This window comes from Aethina tumida, chromosome 3, assembly GCF_024364675.1.
Source record: "Aethina tumida isolate Nest 87 chromosome 3, icAetTumi1.1, whole genome shotgun sequence".
Lineage (NCBI taxonomy): Eukaryota > Metazoa > Arthropoda > Insecta > Coleoptera > Nitidulidae > Aethina > Aethina tumida.
This window is the reverse complement of record NC_065437.1, coordinates 17,242,957-17,266,382: the sequence shown is the minus strand read 5'-3', so window position 1 is coordinate 17,266,382 and position 23,426 is coordinate 17,242,957. Positions and strand designations below refer to the sequence as shown.

The 23,426-nt window shown below is 32.9% G+C and overlaps 2 protein-coding genes across 2 annotated transcripts in view; one reads left to right on the top strand and one right to left on the bottom strand.

Moving 5' to 3' along the window:
- Positions 1-23,426, bottom strand: part of LOC109598616 (neuropeptide SIFamide receptor) — a 59,009-nt gene that overhangs the window by 15,179 nt on the left and 20,404 nt on the right. The window contains exon 2 of the mRNA XM_049964149.1: positions 6,903-7,002. Coding sequence (XP_049820106.1) covers positions 6,903-7,002 — 100 coding nt within the window. The remainder of the gene's footprint in view (positions 1-6,902; positions 7,003-23,426) is intronic.
- Positions 3,140-3,941, top strand: LOC109598636 (larval cuticle protein F1). Its single transcript, XM_020014541.2, has 2 exons — positions 3,140-3,297; positions 3,590-3,941. Exons 1-2 carry the CDS (start codon positions 3,286-3,288, stop codon positions 3,869-3,871), a joined length of 294 nt encoding a protein of 97 aa, XP_019870100.2. The 5' UTR covers positions 3,140-3,285; the 3' UTR covers positions 3,872-3,941.

Sequence of the window (23,426 nt, the reverse complement as noted above, 5' to 3'; positions counted from 1 at the left end):
CGATTTCAATTAACATAGAAATGGTAGGGCAAATACTAATCAATTGAATTCATGTAATGAATTTTGAGATAATTCATTATCTATTTCAGAAAAAGATTTATATTCAAGAAATATCAATAAATATATCCACAAAAATTTTATATTTTAATACTAAAATATTACATAAAAAATGTATTTTTTAGCTTTAGTTATAAAAATTGACTTTTATTACAATTAGGATAATTTGCTCGAAATAAAAACCTCAGATGGAACTAGTGTAAGTTAAGTTATAAACAACAGAACTACCAACATTTGAAACTAAATTCTCAAATTCCCCAGATACAAAATATTCAATTATTGTAGAAAAAAATTTGAGTAACATTTTAAAACCGTTGAATATTAAATCATGATGTTAAATTGTAATAAGGGCAAAATTATGAAAAGAAAATATTGTCAAAAAATTGATTAGGAAGAAATATGTTCTAAAACAAAAGGGAAAAGACACAACTTAGAAACTGTTATTCTCTCCAAATTAACTTTTTATTATTTTTATTAAAATAAACTTTTATAATTTCAGAATTCATTAATTAAATGGATAAATTTAAAATATTCATTAAAAAATATTAAAATATACTGATTTACTGTACTCAGTATCCATTGGAATTTGAATGCCAATATTTTCAAAGAATTCGATTAACCACAAGAGACCTTTTTTGTACAACGTTTAATTTCCTACAAGATATATGTTGATCATTTTATTTATTTATTTAACTACGAGAAGTAAAAAAGATTTTTGTTAAATTCTTCAAACTTGTACCCCAGATATCTTCTAAACGGTAAGAGTAAAAAAATTCTATGATACCTTTTTTGAAGAGCGTTCAATTTCTAACAAAAAATAGAAGTAGAAATTTTCTATAGGATCAAGTAATGGCGAGATATGAATTTTGCCATATGGGACTGAAGAAAAAATGGAAAACTGAGATGAGGAAGACTTTTCTATTAAAATTAACAGCTCATCTTGGAGAGCATTTTTTCATATCTAGCAATCAATTTTTTAGTGTAAGAAGTTAAAAAAAATTGTTTGCTCACTCTAATATATGTATATATTAATATCTAATAAATATTAAATAAAAAAATTTGAATAAATTCAATTTTTTTTCTCTGTCTTTCAATATTTTTATCTGTAAATCTATTTTAGTTAATTTATCACATATTTGTGTTTCAGAATTATAAATTACAATATTTTCTTTCAATCCAGAGTTTCAATTTTAAAAAATTTTCATTAGAATAAGTTAAATTTGGATGAGCAGTATAATATCTAATAACTCGATTTCAATTAATCTTGAAACGGTAACACAAATGCTAATTAATTGAGATCATTCTAAAAGTGTCAATGTAATAAATCGCGTCAGTAAGGTCCTGTAGCAGTGGTGCATAGCAAGGGCAAAGACGGCTCACACTAGCTGGTAGGGATTTTAATAACTATAAATACGAAATGCATGTAGGAAAATGCAATTCATCTTACGCAAACAGCAATTTGAGTGATATTGCAAAATGTTCAAATTGGTGAGTAAAATTTTTATGTATATTTGTGCAGTTTTATGCAATAATATAAAAAACATTACGTAGAATTTTTATTGCGGAGGGAAATTGTTTTGTGATGAAATTAATCTATTAATTCTTTTCTAGGTGATTTTCGTAGCAATTTTGGCTTATGCCTCCGCCGGGCTGGTGGCTCCAGTCGCGGTGTCCCATCATTCCCAAGTCATCGCGCATCCAGCTCCAGTGGTTGCTGTCCACCACGCACCCATAGTTAAAGCGGTACCGATAGTACACCATGCCCCTGTCGTCCCGGTTGTGAAGACACTTCACGCACCCCTTTTACTCCACTAGGGACTGACGACAAAATTGGATTGACGTTTTGTATTTATTTAATTTATTCATTACTGCCCTGTAATTTGTTTTATGTATATTTATAATAAAATGCATTAACAATAAATTTTTGTTGTTGAATATTTCTATAAATTTATTTGCAAGTTTTAATTTAATTTTGAACGGACTTTTAATTAAAAACCAGATTTACTCGCCTCGTTAAAATTAATTTAAATTTTTGGTTTAAAACTAATTATCAAATTAAATTTACCGAGTATTTTCTTTGGCATTATGAAGTCCAGTAAAACAGGACTAAAGCTTTGAACAGAATCTTCTTTTTATTGGGGGTAAACCTTTCTAGGTTCATCATGCATAAATTTTCTAAAGTTATAATTAATATTAACTACAACTAAATTATTTAATTAAATATTCCGGATATTTTTAGAAAAACAGATTGTAAAAAATACAAACGGTACATATCTTTTGATAAAGTTTTTAATTAAAATTAATTGAAACTAAATTATTTAAATTACATTTCCAGACATTTTAAATACTAAAACAAACTTATCGAACATTTTTAGCAATTAATTCAGCCGGCGTTTTCGAATAACGTATTATGTGAATTTAATCGAATTATTTTGACAAGCGGCGGATTAATTAAAATTCACGGTGCGTTACATTTTATTTTTAATTTAATAATCTTTGTTTTACATTGAAACACTTAGCTCATTTATAGAGTAAAAAAAATTAACGCGTTGAGGAAGGTAAATTAAATTATAAGATACAGATACAAAATTAAATTATTTGAAAATTTTACGGAAGATTAAGCAATGCTGCGCCGAATGATTTATATAAAAGAGTCCTTAAAAAATTCAATTTATCAAGTCTGAAATGGAGAATTTAATTAAGAAAAAGAACAGAAAAATAAATAGGGATAAACCGAATTTTGATTGAAAAAATTAATATTAGGAAGCACACTTAATTAAATTCTCATTTAGCAATCAATGAATTATTTTATGGTAATATTTTATGTAAATGTATAGGCCCAATTAAGCTGATTTAAATAATCGACCACACCAACACCATGTCGATCAATCTCTGGCACTTAAATATATGCACCGAAAAACATATTTAAATTCTCCTCTGTTCCACAATCAGCTTATATAACAATCCTTACCATAATATTTTAATTATTAGGTATTTGTTATTATAATGATGCATTACGAAACGTCTGTGTTGTGCGTACTCTTAACCTCATTCGCTGATGGCAATTTTAAGCATTGACCATTTTTAAAAATCTGCAACGTCAAGGTTAAGGTGAACCTCTGCAAGTTCCCCTACCAACCGCCGCAAATTTAGGGGTTGTGTATAAATATGGGCCCGTAAAATTCGCGACTCATTGTGCATTCACAGTAAAACAACATTAACATCACAATGTACAAATTGGTAAGTGACATCAACGTTAGTCTTAAAGTGGTGCATTGCTGTTTTTGTTTTCATTCGTGCATTTGGCTTAAGTGATTCAGTTTTAGGAGAATGTGCTCTGCTCCGCCAGTTCATGTTTTGTTGTTTTTTGTTCCAGACTGTAACTGAATTTCAGCACAGTATGCGGTTTGACCTTTTACATTTTTAATCGAGAGATGAATTATCTATTATGAATATGCATTTCGTTCGTTTGCCTATGATAAAATAATGTGTAACGAACTGTTGACTCTATTTCCGTATTTATTTTTTTCAGTTCGTTCTTGCTGCACTTTTGGCCTGTGCCAATGCCGCCTCCGGCATCGTCGCCCCCGTAGTCGCCAGCCACAGCACCGTCGTAGCCCACCCCGCACCCGTTGTAGCCGTCCACACTCCCGTAGTACCTGTCGTGAAGTCCGCTCCAGTCGTAGCCGTTCATGCAGCCCCAGTGGTACCTGTTGTAAAAGCCGCCCCAGTCGTAGCCGTACACGCTGCTCCAGCCGTACCGGTTGTCAAGACTGCAGCTGTCGTCCATGCCCCAGTTGTAGCAGTTCATTAATTATTTTTATTGTATATGTAAATTTTCTATTTTTTGAATAAACTATGAAATAATAACGAGTCTTCTGTGAGTCCTGAGTATTTAATTTGATTATTCGATTAGATTAATCTAAAATTTATGTAGGCGTATAAATACATATATTATTGATATTCCTGCTCATTTGCTTGTAAAGTAAATAACGTTGCATGCATTAATACAAAATCGTCTTGGTACTCGGAAATTCCACTCACCTAAGCGTGAAACGCATAAATTTTGTTTTAAACCGAAATCTACACACAGGATAGACTTTTTGCCGGATTTTCTTGTGAAACACTAAATTCAATTTAGTTAACCACCCATATTATCTGGTCTGGTCTAGACCATTATTCTTTCCGCCTGTAGTTATTATAATTGAGTCCAGAGTTTTGGCGACTTTGGGGAATTAGGAGTTGCGTAAATTTAAATTTATTTATGGCGTTTGACGATCTGATAAAACTGTCTCGAATTATTACGCACAATAAACGGTTCGATTAATGTATTTAACTATCGAGAATAATTGTAAAATTAAGTTGTGACTCACCAATATGAGTTTGAAGTTTAATTGGACTCGATTTTTTCTGCACGATCTATTAATATCAAGTCAGGAGAATTATGAAGGTTGATAGTATCAATGCATATCAATGTTTACAATAAATCGCCATATAGGAGTAACCTCATTGAAACCCGCTCGTGAATTGCGGCGATAAGTAAAATTAATCTTTAACATTGACTGTGCAAACAATAACAAGATGAAGGCTATCAAGATGGAATTGTCCAGTCTTCACTTTGCGAACTTGCTGAAATGACCCTTTAAATTACAAAGGCAATGTGTCTTTGTAAAGTGGACCGTCGTTTCTTGTTAGGATGTTGCAAAACTTTCAGCTTGTTTGCATTGCACGATGATTATAATGGACGACTTGTGCGACGCGTAATTGCACCGATGAATGCAGAACTTCTTGTGCAATAATTAAGTGGTTTCTTTAAAAACCACTATTTACTCAATATTGATGTTCGTTTTATCACACATTTATTTATGTCGGTTTTGTTATGTTTTAATCAAAAATCGATCAGTGTGAAATGTTAATCTGTCACAGAAATCCACCTTCACTCCGAAAATATACTTTCACGTTCTCCGTCTTGGAAACATCGAAAGAGAACTGCAAATAAGCGACACATTCGTATAATATTCAATATCGATTCCAAAACCCACACATGTAGGACTCATCGTGGAGGATTTCGTCTAAATCACGTTGATCAATAGTTGTTTGGCGCAGCTTTAAATCCATAATTAACATTGACCTTTACGAAACAAGGAGCTTTCAGTTCTTTCGTATTGCACACACAAGAGCTGCTCCTCCTATGGAAAGATAAATACACTACGGTTTTCAAGTACCTACCTTCCGTATACTAAAAGTAGTGAAGTGATGCCTCATTAAAATCCTTTTGCTCTACCACAAGAATTAAACTGCAAGCATATTTTTAGTAAGATAAACATATTTGTTTCAATTGAATAGAACAACAAAGATAAGGTTTGGGGGAGCAGACACGCAAAAAAATAATCTGTGTTTCTTACTGGCAGCCTTGACTTTATTGCGTGGCGCCTATAAGAACTGAAAACTGAAACGATGGCCTGCGGTTAGTCTGTTTGGCAATACATAAATTATTCGTCGGACTAACACTAATTAACATTGATTTATTCATGAACACATATAAACTAAGCCCGGTATTTTTTTTTAAATCCATCTGGAGGAGAATACCCTGATTTACAAACACAAAAGTAAATAATTCAGACCGAATTTTCAGCTTTCACTGCAACTATATTAAAACTACTAATTATTTAAAGTGGTTCATTGTGTATGCCGGGAATAAATTCAGTAAATGTGGAAAAAGGCGGAGGAACGGCGAAATATACACAATGCCAAAGCTCTCTATTCAAATCAAGGATTTGAGCTGCGGCAAAAAATACATTTTAAAGATACGCATTACAGATGGTAAAAGATAAATGTCATTCCGAGTTGATTGAACCACATTATAAAATACGTGTGACAACCAGACTGCATTTTTATCAGGGGTTTAGGGTGGAAGGTCTAATGACCCGTATGTTTTTTGTTCGTTATTATGTAAAAATGGAAGAGATTTGCCGAGATTCAGTTTCAATATGGCAAGAGGCTCACTCGGTAGTGTCCGAAGAACAGTTTACGGATAAATAAAGATCCCTGGATAAGATGTCATCTAGGAGATTGTTTAGATGCGATTTGTATTTTCGGTTTTTATTGCGTCCAGCTATAAAAGGAACGTGCGACGTCAATTGACTGCAATTTCCTGGATTTTTATTAAAGTATCGAGACTGATGTATGGACGCAATATAACTTAAGTAGTCTCACGTCTGTTCTCTCCGGAAAATTTTTCCTACGTCGACTCAGGACAAACTTTCACTTCATTATTTTTTTTTAAATAAAAACAGTCATCATTTATTTAGTTATTTGAGTAAATCAAATACATAAAGGGCGTGGTAAATAATTTAAAGTTCCGAAACCATTTATTGGAGTGTCTAATGAGAATTCCGGAGAAGTAAAACCATTTAATCGAAAAGTTTTAAACCTCGAAATAAATTTATTATATACAACCCAGGCACATTGAAATGTGTAGTTGGTGCTGCATAAAAATCAAGTGGTCTGGCTGGTCGTGTACGTTCTCGAAATTTGGGTTAAGGCAACTACACAACAGTAAATTTCGCTGCGCGTACTTACGTATTTATTTACTATCATATATCGGCAGCAGCAGTTCTCGACATGATGTATTACCAAAAATCATTTTTATATAACCCACATTCGCAACATAAATTCACTTAAAAGCCTCCAATTTCTTAGGTTCGGTGATAAATTGCACTGCAATGATTACGCGGCGAAGTGAAATGTTTTGCCGAATACGGACGGAATTTTAACTAATCGCGGAGCCGTTGCAATTTTGTACGATTGAAATGCATTAATTAAACCCCATTTTTACTACTTGCCTGTCCAGTGAAACGGCAATGAGGCTGTAGACCGAAGCTGCTACGGAGACTCCTTGAATGTACGGAACGGTTTTGCACATCAACCAACCCAAAACCCAAGCTGAAAAAGAGAAATAGATATTAACATATTTTATAGTTTTTAAAGAAACTAAACTACTATTTATTAATATGCTTTCTAAGACTTCTACAACTGTTTATATACTCAGTGACAAAGAAATTGCAACACCAAGAAATTAATATTGTTTTGGTTAGGCATGGTTGTTATGGCAAGGGGTAAACGATTAAAATTTGTAAACAAAATATCAAAAATATTAGATTATTTTTAATTATTTAGTTAATTATGTGTCTATCTAAACACTTCCTAACAGGTCTTGGCAATGAGTCAGTGAGGTTTATCTCCTCTTAAGGTACTTCATAATTCATGTCAGAAGCTCCAAAGTCTGTGGGGGCTGGATTAGCTTTCTACTCATCACATCCCATACATGTTTTATAGGTGATCTGGCTAGCCATGGCATCAAATTCACATGATTCTTTTCAAAAAAGTTTTAGACTAACCATAAAAACATGGTTTAGAGCATTACTTTGATGAAATATTGGATGCCTGGGCCGATTAAGGTAAGGAAGAACATTCGCTACCCCATACTAAACGTTTTAGAGGTCGATCTTGAACTTTATTTGTGCCCCTTCGACGATCGGTGCCTACCCTTTTTAAATTTGATTCTGGGCACTATTAAACAACGCTTGACAACATTTCAACAATAGTTGGATTTCTGTTATTGCGATTACCGATTTGTCGAAATGAAAATTCCGCTTCCAATAGACCAAACACGTACTCGAACTTCAGGTATTTTAGCATTAATAAACATCAGTATTGGATTCAATTAAACAGTGTAATTTTGTAAAATAACGAAAATAAATAACGAATAACAATATTTATTTGATTTGTGGTAAAAGTTTAAAAAAAAGTTTACATGAGAAAACCTACACCAAACATTACCAAATTTTAATCGTTTACTCCTTGCTGTAATATCTATGTTTTACCAAATGTATTCTTATTGATGCAGTTTCTTTGTCATTTAGTATAATTGCCACGACTCCTGCCAGTCATCAGCAATAAGACGCTGGTCGGTAATTTAAAACCGAAACCAAGAACTTCAGCTATAAACTAAACGGTCTGACACTTTTAGTTTTAATTAAAGATGACTGACTGCACACCGTTTATAACACGCAGTTCCTTCACATCCAAGTCTGGGACCTCTAGTCATTCGAGTGGCCATATCACACATCGATTCCATATATTTTACAGGATTATGACTACGTGTCATAAAATACGGTTTTTTGTTATACTAACACCAAATAAAATTGAGCGACGACATATTTTTCGGGGAGTTTTTTTAACCGTTTTTATGAAAAGTAAATGAACACAGTCTGGTAAACATTAAAGTTTTTTGGGGGAACAACATAATCTTAGTTTATGATCACCTTAAAATACTCTAACAAAGTTAACGATCAACTGAGTTTTCCAAATCCATTGATAAATTAACAAAACGGTGGTTCTTCGAATAAACAAAATACGAAAGGGTAAACATGTAATGCACGTAATTTAGTTGACAAATTCTCTGGTTGGTGATTCCCAGTAATTGCGGCAATAAAATAACAACTCGGTTTATAAAATATAGGCTGCAATGCATTTTGCCCGGGAGCTTATGGTTTTGTGGCTGGACGGAATAAAATGTCAGTTGCAGCAGATTGTGATTGATTAAATTTAAAGTTTTCTATCTATAGACATGTCACTGTTGCCTAAATATTTGAAGACTATTAGAGAATCACATTTGAACTTTGATATGCGATAGATAAATCACCTATAATATAGTTAGGTCCTTTTAAAGTAGGTTAAATGTGTTAAATATTATTTGTATATTAATAATTGTTACAAATTTGTTATTAAAATGTGTCTGAGTTGAGTTGATTAAAATTTCACATTTGTAGCAGTCGTAAAAAATTCTCTAAATACTCTAAAACGTTCATAAAACTTAATTACATATGTTTTTATGTACTTGTATAGTAGTATTTACCTCAAAGGACATTTTATCTTGTACAACGTAAAAGAGACGTTAAAACTGGAACGGGCCATATTTTATAAAACACCAACTTTATCTAAAAAGTTGTAAATTATATTTAAACTGTATTCAAAAAACACACAAATACCATTTTTATAGTTCCTGTAAACAGTGTGGCCCATTTTTATGCTTAATAATTACTCAGAGGGTTAATATTTTCATTCTATATAATTGATAAATAAGTATAAATATCTGATAAAGGGTACAAATTTTATAGGCCACACTATAGATGTAAATAAAACAAGAGTCTGTCCATCCAAAGTGTCAAATTTAGAGGATTTTACGATGAAAATTATTATTCAAATAAATGTACACTTAAAACTTAGATTTACTATTATAACTTAATCACAATGAAATAGTTATCACATCGAATGTGTTTGTAACTTTTTATTTAATAAATATATCTAAATGAAATGTGAATATGTCCTTCTCTACTTCTTCGGTGTAACGTTGAGGCATTAATTGTATCAACTGGACGATTAAGTCTTGTGGTGCATTATTCAGTTCTCTCTGAAGCTGTTGGGATAATTCTTAAAGGTTATATTCAGGTGCCTGATTTCTTATATGTCGCCTTAGAATTCCCCAAAGATGTTCTATCAGATTCAAATCGGTACTATTCGCTGGCCACTCCATAACCCCCAAATTGTGCTCTTCAAAGAAATTTTGAACAACTCTGGCACTGTGTGGTCTTCTATTATCTTGTTGTAAAGTGGAATTTGGTCCATACTGATTCATGAAAGGTAACTCGATACGTCGTAGAGTATCGTCAATATACGCCTGGCCGTCAGGGAACCATTCTCCGAGACGTGAAGCAATGTACGTCGGTTTGAAATTATACTGCCTCATACTATTGCAGGTCCTCCTCCGAAAGCTCTTTCTTCGCTCAGCCACAGTTGGCATTTGATCTTAAACAAAACCTGGATGCATCTGTAAAGAAAACCTGACTCCATTAGTTCATGTTCTATTTAATGTGTTCATTAGCGAAGTTTCTTCTTATTCTTTTTGTGTGTTCCAGTTAATTCAAGAACAATAGCTGCACGTATTGAATGTAATTAGGCTTCATGAAGTCTGTTACGTATGGTTTGAGTAGGTACAGTGGTCTGTGTGGGCATAAGGTGAAGGTTTCCTAACTGCTGTTCATGTTTGCTCTTGAAGTGACATTTGAACCAAATGTCGATCGAGGAGTATTCAGTCTCTGATGAGCAGTATATGATCTCCTATACCAATTTCTCTGCACCGATTCCACAATAACCGACTTGTTTGTAAGTTTGCCACGTACCTCGATTGAGATATCTTCTTTATAAAAGAGGTCTTCCAAAAGCATCGTTATTCATTACACAGCATGGTCGAATTAAACGTTTCTTTTTTAAATCTTTTTATAATAAATTTGAATTATTTTAGTTTTTCTACAGATATTAAAAGAAACATTAAATGTATTGTAGTGTGTAAATAATACGTACACGGTTATACATAGTTATCTCAAAATATATTCTAACTGTTTACATTTTAAATATTGATACCTATTTCATTGTGACTAGTTTATTTTAATTAAAAGCATCGGAAAATTAATTTCGCATCCCAACGCCATCATTTTTCATTGGAACAAACCAGACATCGAAAATTCAGTTACGAATTCTAAATTAGAGAAGTTAACGACGTCTCAATGTCAGACACATCCAACAGCAATTAAAACAATAAACCTCCCTTTTAATATAACAGTTATTTTCCACCGTCTGCATAATTCATATTACACAGGCGCGTGGGTTCGGAATGGCGGTGATAATCCGGGAATCCAATAAATCACCGAGATATGATGGGATTTAAAAGATTCCTAATGTACAACTATGCACAAGTTGGGGGCGAATTAAAAATGGCATCTCGTAAATTACATTCCGAAGTGCTGAGGGCCCTTTCAACAGAATAGGCAAAAACCGCAAAGGTTAAGGGTCCGCCTCAAGTACTAGCCACTTCAAAGCTGTACTAATCAATTTTCTTAATTGGGGAAATTTTGTTTCGCACATCATTCGCAGTATGCAGTTTTCCTGTTTTTCATCCAGCCAGTTTTTGTTTGCTTTAATCTTTTACCGACTGTTTTCCTTTTATATAACATAGTATTGACAATACCTTAAAATTAAACATTTTAATTAAATCCGGATTAGTACCCTAATCGAATTGCAATGTCAATCTTGACTAAATCAACATGACAAACAATGCAGCTAGCTACGCAAAGTCGCAATAGTGAACCGCCAGCCCAATTAAGCAAATAATGCAGTAATTAATCACAAATTAATTTGCATTTCTACAAGGTATGATGAATGTTGTCGGATCTGGGATGAAAGCGACGTGATTTGCATCTGAGATGTTTCCGTACGTGATGCGGTTTATAGAGAGGAAATTCGATATTGTCTCAGGTTGTTTTCGGTGGTGTTCGAGTGGCACCTCCGTGAAACTCACCCACTTTGCTGTTATTGTCAATGAAATGTCTTCGTAACTGGAATTCCGGGACTGGAATGCTTTGCGTTTGGAACGTCAGGTGTTCAACCGCAATTTGTTATCCGGAATAATGCTACGGACTAATGAAAGAATTTCGTCAAGGCATATCTGATTTTGTTCTTCGTATCCATTTAAATTCGCCGCAGCCACAGTTACTAATAAACGCTCGTTTTTTCAGCATTTACAAATTTTTCACCGCATTTATTAGATCGCTTTGAAATCCGGCGTGCCAGCAATGAATAATGGCGATGGAAATTAACTGCAAGTCGGTAATTAGCTGGCTTATTTGCCACCTCCACATCGAGAAATAAATATATCCAACTCGCTGTTACTGCCAATAGATTTAAATAAGCACTTTATTATGCGTAGTCACGATGCTTTTCATCAGCATGGACCACTTTATAGTTGTACGCATGGAAGATACTTAACACCAAGTAAGTTCAAGGCTCGTTTTTATTTAATTTCAATTTTTACTAATGGAATTATTAAATTATGGGGATATTTAGGCTTGAAAATATAAATAAGAACTACAATGGCTTAATGGATTACATTTTTTTTTTGCTATCTTAATGCGAGACTCAACCTTGTGATGTCCAAAAATTCTTCAACTTTAACATATACATCAGTTCAGAGTTATTTTTAGATTTAAGCTCCCTTCGTATTTTTTAAACTTTATGATTCTAAAACATTGACGATAATAACCAAATTATTTGTCGTCTGTAAAGTAAATGAACCAACACATTCTAAGTTTTATATGTTTCCAGCACTTAAATTTATTATCTCCGCAGTACTCATACTTTTATTTTACAACTTTCCACGAGTTTAATAAAATAATTTACTAGCTGGTTCTCCCATTGATACATCCAAAAACGCACTTACATCCAACGTTCTGCATTGTTTTTACTAAATTTATGTCGCTATTATTATAATTGGCCACAGTTAAAGTAATATATGTCGGAAAATGTAATAAATTCAAAGATATGTCTTTATTAATGGATTTTACGACTAGACGAACACCATCTCCTGTTTATCCAATTTCACATGATTACAACGAACTGTGCATTTAAATTGTAACAAAAAATTAGATACATTGGTTTCCAATAGCGTTCTTTATTTGAGGTCCTCGAGTCCAGTATATCCTATTTAACAATCTGGCCGTGAGGTATCCAGAATTAGTGGAATACAGGGCTAAAATGCTAGTAGTAAAAATCCCAGGAGATGTACAACCGGCAATTTAAAAGTTTGCTCTCTCCAAAACCGCACACAATGCAATTTTGTTCCATTTAGTTTTTCTGCGGCTTTATTTCTTTTTAATGAATATATAATGGAACAACGGATTTCAATTTAAGGGATAAGATACATTTTATTGTAAACAATGCATCTTTTTTTTTGAATGGCAAAAGTGAAATCAAATCATAGTTATTCACTGGTAAAAAATGGTTTTTAATTGTTTCTTTAAGATGTCATTGTAAATTAGCAAATAAATCAAATGTAATATTAGTAATACAAAAACTGGAATGGCAGAAAAATGATTAAATTATTTGGTTTCCAGGACGATATTTATTATAATGGCGAATGCGCAGGTAAACTGACACGAAAATTTAATGATTTATCTTTTCGGAAAGTACCCATATGTAAATCGAAAAACTTTCTTACGAGAGTGGTGTATTTTCACTCAGACATATTGTCCAGCGTCGTCCTTCGTCCACCCCAACTGCCTTCGTATTATTTATGATAACTTGTCCTATCTGATCGCAATTCTAATTTTATTGTGTGGTTCGAGGGAAAAAACTGGGTCATTTATTAAATCAGTTGTGTCTTCATATATAACAATAACATAATGTAGCGGAGTCGGCTTGTTTTTTTATGCATTCCGTGGAAATGGGTCAACATTTTAGGAATTTGTTTTCATGTGCCTTGTACGTATTCATTGCCTCAACTGATTTGTATTGAAACGAGGGGAAACCCAACTGGTTGACCCAGTTAGTGTTACAACAAAAGAGATTTTTGGTGAAAATTATTTATTAATTCAGTGTATTTCTTAAAGGCTTGAAACAGTATTGTTCCAGAAGTGGGAACGTTATTTCGGGTGCCGTTTCTCAAGCACCGTTAATGTACCAGAGAGTTTAAGTGCTTGGAGTTAATGTTTTAAGTGAATAAACATCACATTGTGGCAAGTAGTTAGTAAGACATGCACGTTATTTATGTTCTTAAAATAATTACATGTTATTTCTGAACGAAATCAGCTAGAAGTGCAAGAAAGATATAGGATCGTGCCTTTATTTTTAGCCCCTTTAATTAAAATCAATTCATTTATAACAACTTTCCTATGAGAAAAGAATCGACCCTGAGCCAGTTTGTTAACAGCTGTGCAGGCACTCGAGTTATCAGATCGCCGGAGACATATTGACACCGCTGAAGTGTCGAAGTGCCTATGGACTGAACAGTGATAAACCGTAAAGAAGATAACCCCGACCTATATGTGCAAAATACATAAAAAACTGCCCGATTGGCATTGTGTTACCTTAAGCACGTTCAATTTGCACTTGCCCAGGGATGCTGTGCTGACGTCACAACTCTTAATCGTACACGAACCATCTTTGATAAAATTTCTGGGTGAATACCATTTTTCACAACTTCAGTAAATTTTTTTCTATGAAACATACATGTTGAAAATTAATACGCTGTTCCAAGAAATTAACGCACCACACCAATAATTGATTATTATTAATATTTTCTAAAAACGGGGAAAAAAACATATACTTTGCATATTTATTTAAAAATAGGTTTTTATTTATAAATTTACAAAATATCTCAAAAAATATTGTTTTTGGAGAATTTCTACCTCTACTACGAATGACATTTTGGTCCAAATTTTCCCAAATATCGAATAGAAGATGCTCCACATCCTCTAAATTAAGTTCTCAAAGTTAAAAGTCCCTAAAACGATCTTGAGCAGGAGTTATTGCACGATTTCTACCCTGACCTGATCTAGTATGGTCGCCAGTTTACATGTACCGTTGTAAATGTAAATAGATTGTAAATAGATGTTTGAGATTCTCCAAAGCTTTCGTCCAAAAATCTCGTAAAAACGTTTACACACTTTTTAAAAATCATACACTAGGGTGTTTCAAAGTTAATACAAACAATGTACTATTTACTTAAATCGAAAAATTTATTTACTAAATTATTGGTGGTGCGTTAATTTCTTGAAACAGTGTATATAAACAATTCCTAAGGAATTATTTATGTGTTAAGTGTTTAACTATATATCTACCTCATACTATTACACACGAAACAATTAAATTCATTTGAAGTAATTTAAAAATATAATATTTCCAGAAATAAGAATGAATCTATCTTCTCTTTATATTATTTGTATTCGGCAGTGTCAAACGAACTATAATGGTAACGCGTCATAAAATCATTTGGTGCCCTTAAAACAATTACAGGTTTAGCCGGTCTGTTAATTTTCTGCCACATGAATCAAAACAGCGAAGGTTAAACCTTGTTCCATCCCATTAGGTCGACACCAATTAGATTACTGGCCACATATATGCACCTCAAAGCCATTGAGCAGCATCGAAATTCTAGGTTAAAAGTCCCGACCTTTGCACTAGTTTTTCTAGAGATTCGTCCCGACCTAGGAGCTCGAGCTTAGGCCGACGACCTAATTTATCATAATTCGCATAAAGTTTCACTGCACCGTTCACCATTTTACCCCTCGGTTGACCTATTTTCCGCAGTTTACGCGTTCGGATGCGTTTGTACTGGGGTTTCCTTTTTGTTTCGGCCGCCCGCTTCCGCGTTCCTCCCTTTATTACAGCCCGAAATTCAGTTAGTCAGATGCGTACGCTCGACAAGACCGCTTGGCTCCTTCTAATATTGTTATTTTATTCAACATTTCCCCTACAACTCACTGTGTGAGACTATAAAATATACGGCAATTTTTGTGAACAATAATATTTAATTCCTGATCGTAACAATAATAAAAGTACAATTTTCAATGTCTTCATTCAATTTGTATCACTCTATTTCCACTCATGTACGTCTGAGTCAAAACGTCATAAAACAGTAATTTGGACAAGAACACGGTGCAAGCTGTGAAAAAGCTCAGGGGAGGCGTTCCATATTTGTGGCATAAAGCGATTACCCTGTTTAAGACAAATCTTGAGGCCTATGAGAGAGTGAAACATTAATGATCCGCATGAGCCTAATCTGAGAGGGAATCTCCCGAGAATCGTTCTTGTAGACTAGTTTTGTTTTTGGTACAAGGTCAAATGCTACCCGAAATTCAGGTAATTTGCCACTATTATTCCCTATGAAATTATCCTTGGGTAACACATTAGTTTAATAATGTACCTAAGAGGAAAGAGTGACTTAATAAAATTAAACTTTTTAACAGCACTAAACATACGAGTTAAATAACCCAACAAGAACTAAATCCTTAGCCTACATTCTTAGATAAGGAAATTTTGCTGAATTTGTAGATCTCTGGTCAGAACGTTGAATGATCTGTGTCATTTTTCAAGAGCCTAAAGTCACTGACCCCTTTTACTCAGGCCTGGAATCTCGAGGAGACACATTGTCTGCCATGTTCCTTTTTTATGTTCACTTTTCTAAGTTAAATGGCATAATAATGAATGGAGAAAAGCTGTACTCGTCATCTGCACAAGAACACAATGGGCTCCATAAAAGTAGCTAAATTATGCTTTATGTAGTATCTTCATTTACCTTGAATACCTTTTGAGTGCTGAATGGATAACTTTGTTATGTTTGTTTTTTCTTTTCGTTCAATAATCTTTTAAGTAAAAACGTATCTATCAACATTATTTTAACATAAAATGCAAATTAAAATTAAAACAAATTGTAAAAATTTATTGTATAAACCATAATACTTAACCAATAAACTATTTTGTATTGTGTATGTGAATATCTGCCAATTCACTAACAGTTCTCTTCAAAGGTTCACTTCTAAAAACTTCAGAAGCAAACTCTTCTCTAGCTTTTGATATGCTGTTTCCCGAGCTTCTGTAGATCTTATGTATTTTTGTCAACATTATAAAATCGGCAATGGCAGCAAAAATATAACATCCTGCTATTATTATTGCAAATAATCCCATAAAATTGCTGTGCTTTAAAGTATTTACAGCCTTTATTAGCCCAATGGTACCAGAACTTTCAGTACCAGTCGCTTGAAATACTGTAAATATGAACTGGACGCTGAAACTGAAGAAGAATATCATGAAGTTGCAAGACGAATCTGACCTGAAAGCTCTGTAGATGGGCCGGAACCAAAATAAATATGAGAGTGGTGTGAATAGCAGCAAATAGAAGACACCACTGACTATTACAGTTGAATCCATCAAGATTAATCCACCTATGATGTTAAATAATATTAAGGCCGAGTGAAGTATCCAAATTTTGTACAAAAGTCGAACGACGTTTTGAAATTCGAGAGGAATGTCAACTTCGATCTCCTGGTAGAAACAGGGTTGGCAGTAACAGTTTTCTGGAAGTGGGGGCCAATTTTTTCGTCTCTCACCCATGAAATCGGTGTACCTCAGCTGCGCTTCCTTTTTGTTCAATTCTTTTGCCTTTACCTCAAGTTTCTGTTGACGTTTTTGGAATTCGTCGGCGCAGACTGGTGTATTATTTTTCACAGATTTGTCTTGCAAAATTGCCGGCTGTGCAGTTCGGCTAAACGGATCGTAATTGTCACAATTTGAAAGAATCGGTCGGCAAACCGCTTCCCGAATTGATGCGTCAACAAAAGGATTTTCTATAGTTGGTTCAACTAGTTCCGATTTTAACATAGTCTTACCGTTTCGTTACAATCAAATTTTTATACGTCAATTTTGTCACTTTGACAAAATAATAGTTAACCGCTTCTTTTTAAATTATAAGAGCATAAAATTTACTTTGGTCTTCCCACTACATAAATCATGGGGAAAGGGACCGATAAAGAAAACACTTCACCCTAATACGGATCTAAATATAAATTCATACATAAAAAACCCAAACAAATCAATGGAAGTGCAGGCGGTTCGTGTGAATTTCGGCGTTTCACCTATTGACCCAGTTTTCGGGGTCGTGCGTGCGTTTCGGCGATTTACGCACGATTTTGCGGATGTATTTATCTTGGGCTAGGGAACGCCCCTTTCATTCAGATATATGTTCGTGTAGTGCTAAAACATTAGGGTGATCAGTCCTGGGGGTAATTTGCACGCCCGAATATTTTATTCATTTTTAATATACCCTGCAAGGACCTGGGGACAAATTAGAAATATACTTTATATTTTTTAATTCAATTAGAATTATTTTAAAAATTTATTTTTATACAGAACAACCTTATTTATTTTTTTTAATTATAAATAAGTTTTTAGTCAATAATTGTTCCTATTGGTCAATTTCAAAAGCTTCTAGTTCCCCTGATATTGAAGTATAAGGACACCCTGTAAAATGAGATGGTGATAAAACATAGAAAAATTAAATTTCTACTCCCATATTTCGCGTCTCACACCTTTCAATATCGTAAAATTGAATATGAATGAAAAATTGTGGAATTTGAATGATAAATATAAGGCAGTTGGATTCTTTATTATTCTCGTTCTCGACTTTTTAAGAGCATCATCCTTTAATCAACACAAAATTGGAATCCCCTTTTACGTGTTCTCAGCAATTGTTAGAAAATAAACTATTGTTGTAAAAATGAACTGATAATAAAACAAAACGAAGGAACAAGCAATTTTCAATTCCACCCTATTCCAACCGTAAATTACTGACTAGTAGATACAACACCACTACATTACCATAATATCAGTGGGAAATGAACGATGCATCAAAATTCCATTGTACCATTTACCTAGTTTGCAAATAAAAGGTGGAAGTTTCGCAAGGGAAGATTTATTACATAATATAGGTGACTGCATAATATTTAAAGATTGACCCAGTAAACATAGGCTGAAACTAATTTATAAATCAGCTGATAGATATAATTTCAAGTGCCCGCCGGTGGCAGGCCCGTGCACGTGAGCATTATGACCCGGGTCATTCGAAAACAGGTCACCGCACAATGGTAGTAACAAGGGACTCGACCGGAAAATCGACGCTCCAAGGTCGCACGAATTGTGCCATCGGCATATTAAATATTTAATCCCTCTGAAAATATTTTTTTTACGTGCCAAACTAAAAAAAAATACTCTAGATGGTACTGAATTTGAAACAAATTAATATACATTGGTTCATAAATAAAATGGATGACCGACAATAAATTGTAAACGTATTTGATATTAAAATTGAATTATAAATTTAAAATATAGGCATTTCGAAAATAAATATTTAATGAAATTCGAAATACAATTGCATTTGCGATTATAATCAACAAATGGTTTTGATTAAAATACCCCAAGGCAATTAATTATGTTGACTGGAACAGTACCTTGAAATAATCATTCTATCAAATAATCAATAAATAAATATAAATTAGGGCACAAAATTTACTATGCAGCATATAATATATTGACTATTTATGTATTTTATTCGATTTCAACAACTATTTCAAGTGTAACTATAATTATTTACAACCGACTATTAAAAATATCTAGAGAAAAATAATAGAACCATAAACAGTTATGTGTATTTGAAACATTTTTTAATGTTCATGATCATCCAACCGATTCAATAACAAACACCTTAATAACAAATCCATTACAACTTCTCCACTAGTTACGCCAAACGCTTTTACTATTCGATAGTAATTGAAAACTTATTCCAAGCACCAACTCGAGACATGATATTGTTCGAAACGTTACGAGTGCTCTTTAAAGTAATGGATATTGTCTTCTTACACTAACGTTGTATACGGGATATAAAGTTTAAGATTTTAGCTAGTTACTTAGGTACCCTTAAAAGTTTTTCAGAGTTTAAGATTAATATGTTATAAAAGTACCTCTTTAACATAACTTTAAAACGGGAATCGGAATCGGAGTCCGTTCATGATTCAAGAAATTATAAAATTATAATATGTAATCGATCACCGGAGAATTTTCCCTGCACTTTCCGACAACGGTGCGTGAACCGGAGCTTAGGTCAGGCCAATGAACCGACCACCCTTAGGTCGCTTCAGGTGCAGCTAGGTACAAAGTGAAACTTTTCCGGGTCGAAAATATTTCTCTCGGGAGGCCGCAAGCAACGGGAAAATTGAACGAAATTATTTAAATTCTCTGTGTTATTTGATGCTTTTATGTTTTCAAATATAATGTGAATCCTGAAGTGGAAGAATGTCATGAAAGACCAACTAAGGGTCACTCCTAATTAATAGATTTGTATAAGTTCTGATCTGTAACATCAAATATCGATATAATGGTTTCGATGAGAAATATTTGGAAATGGGTCAAAATATTCAAATATGGAACAAGTGCGACGAAGTTTAAGTACGAGTCATCAACAAGGGTTTTTAGGTAATTAATTCTTAATTAGCTTAGATAATGCAAATTCTGCTGTCTACTTAAATAAAACTATCACTTTAAGATAGAACGAAAACGGGATAATTTACTGTCAAAGTCAGAAGTTGTCGGATTAAATTTAATTTATGCGAAAGCACAAGAAACAAATCCTTCAGCGTCTCGAAATGTCACTTGATCGTCTATGAATAGTAATGATTAAAACTGCTTAAAATTTAATATACAAAAAATCTTTTTTCAGATTCCATGAAAACTTTTTGCAAGAAAATTTATGTTTTATGAGCAATTTTCTTATATTAATTTATACATGATGTTTCTAAAATGTGTGTCAAAATTGTGGAGTAGTTACAATACATCCAATCATGAAGAAAACCTAAATAAATTTTTAAATCTCCTGAAAAATTACGGTCCTTCAAATTTAAATTTCAAAAATTGTTTCTTTCCATTTTAAACAATTTCTGTTTTATCATCTACAGAAGTTATATTTATTATCGACCGAATTTACTCAAAGTTTATGAGATATCTGTTGGTGCTAGTAGTTTTTATATTTATATAATATATTTTAGAATTTTCGGATCCAGTTTATTTAAAAAAATGTTTTTGTTATTATAAAAATATTTGAAAATCTTATTACTGTTAAAATATTTACAAATTTGAAAAAAGCAAAAAGTTTGAATTAATAAATGTTTTTTGTGTTTTGAAATTCTGCCATTTTAATAAACAGTTTGAAAAAAATGTATTACAATTTTTTTTTTCACAAAAATTTTAAGTAAAATTCAGCATTTTTTCTAATTTAAAATTAATTTTTCTCTAAGAAATCTTAATTTTTTGAAAAAAAATATGAAAAAATGTCGGTTTTTCGATTTTTTATAGCCATGCGATACTAAACAATTACCAAATTTAAATGTGGAAGGCTATTTTTTATAAAGAAAAAACTTTAGATTTTTTTATAACTTGTGTATATATCTAATAATTTATTTATGATATATTAATATTAATAATTATTTTATTAAAAATATCTTGAAATAAATTACTTTTAAAAAATATTTATTAAATGTATAGCTTATAAAAATAAGGGAGGTTTACAATTAAACTGGCGTCTAATTTCCTGTACACCTTAACGAGTCGACAGAACCAATTATTAATAATTTCTAGAGTTCCGGGTTTATTGGAACAATTCCAGACGAAAATTCAATTACTATTTCAATTTTCCGCATTGAATTTTCATTTATTTCAACTGTAAAGTGTAAATGCAAGGGAGAGATAGAAAAGCGGATTTTACGTTCTAAATGTTAGATATGTCTTGTTTTAGAATGATTTAAATTTTGTTAAATTTAATAAACTGTCCGTGTTTATTAGTAAGTGGAAATTTTCTAGCATAAATTTTAGACACAATTCTACGAGTAATACTGGAGGCGGTTTATTGAAATAATTTAATCTAGTTTTTACTGTCACGGTTCGATTTATTACTCCTTATACGTCCATCCTTCGTGTAACGGTCAACGAAGGCAATGTTAACAATTTTATACACCCCGAAGGAAATAAAACCCACGTAAATTCACCCCCATAAAAACTATCGACTCGAATATATCGTAAACTCCGTATGATTGACACGGATTTGCGAAAAATCCTTTTTAATTTAACAGTGTTTGAACAAGGAATTTTCATGGGTGTACGTTTATTACTTTATGACCGTTTAACCTTGACTCCAGAAAACCGTCGGGATAAAACAATTTATCGTGGCGAAGACAAGCATCTCTAATTCGGTTTTCAGCTCCGGAAAAACTGTTAATCGATTACAACAAACTGTCTATTTGCTCCGTCTTAGAAGGCAAATTGAATATGTATAGAAGTCGTCATGATAAATCATTCTAAAGGAATTTAGTCTGTGCCTTTTTTATAAGTCGGGTCGAGAACTTGACAACGAATAACAATATGGGAAGTCTCGTGAATGAAATTCTTATTTATGACTTTAATATTGGGACGAAGTGTGTCTTGTATTTGTAAAGAGTAAGAATCTGAATGTACGAGTATATTTATTACATTTTCTGGATGTTAATATGTCATGGAAATCAGCACGACAATTTGTGTTGTGTATAATTTACTATTGCAAACAGAAAATTTCTTCTGATATTTAAATATTGGACGTACTTTATTTATTGGAACGGAACATAAAAGGGAATTTATTAACAGTTTTGGGCAAACATCCGGGTAAGCAAGTACAAATAATCCCTCCCAAAATTAGGTCAAAAACTTAATTTCCAATTCACTTTGGAGAAATTTTACGAACTGTATAACACCACAATCAAGTGCGGGTAAGTACAATCAAATATCACTTCTGCTCCCTTTGTTTATGTCGCTCAATTTCGGGGGTAACTGTTTACTTCTTGGCTCGAGTGTGTCTTTGATGAGTTTGCGGCTTTATGTTGTTTTAATGGTGAGTAATTGCCTGGGCTAATGCTCAAAAGATTTGTTTCTGGCGATTTCAACAATCCTAAATGTACAGGGCTAACATTTCAAAGTGTCGGGCTGATGATAATCGATGTTTGTGGAAACTATATTAAATTTCAGATAGTACATAGAGAATTCAACGAAGTTACCTAAAATTTATTGACTAAGCTGGAACAGTTTGGAGAAGAGGGAGATAATAGATGTAAATTATATAGAAACTTTTATGCTCTGTACACCGTTACGATATCTTATCGACAATTGCTTTTCCACCATACAACGTATTTTATGCAAATAACACGATCCCCGATACTAACATAATATCGATGGGAAATCTAATTAAAATGTTCATAAAACCCAACAGGTTTCTGAAGAAAATCAACGACGAAACAAAATAATCTGGTACACTTTAACCACTTTCCTACAATATATTTTAAGTTGCTATCGAATTACTCGATCGTAAATTAAAGTTCTTGTCTTTACACTCAGAATTTAAAAGTCGACAACGACCAGCTGTTTTAGAAGCAAAAAAAGTAGTAGTTTCCCATTAATTGCATTCGAAACTCCTGAATCTATTACTACCAATTGATGAATATTGATGGTAACCACTAATTAAAAACATTTTCTGGGCCAAGGCCAAAGTATATGGTAGTTTCGCGGTTCCATATATGCCATTAATTAAAATTTTGTCCAGACAAAACCGAATTGGATACACGCGGACATAAATACGTTGAAAACACAAGCGCAAAATAAACAAATAAATTTCTGGAAAATTCGTTAGCAAAACGTTCGTTATTGTGATTAACGAGGACGGACGGTACGAATTAAAAAGTGGGCGTTAGGTTCAAAACCATAATTGAGTGAATTTATGCCGTTTGGTGGAACGGTTAAGCTTTTTATTTGTGTTAGCCATTAGAAATTAAAATGTGGAAAACCAGGGTTGCGGTTAAAATCAACAAAATAAGGGAGACTAACACATACTTTAAAAAATTGCACTT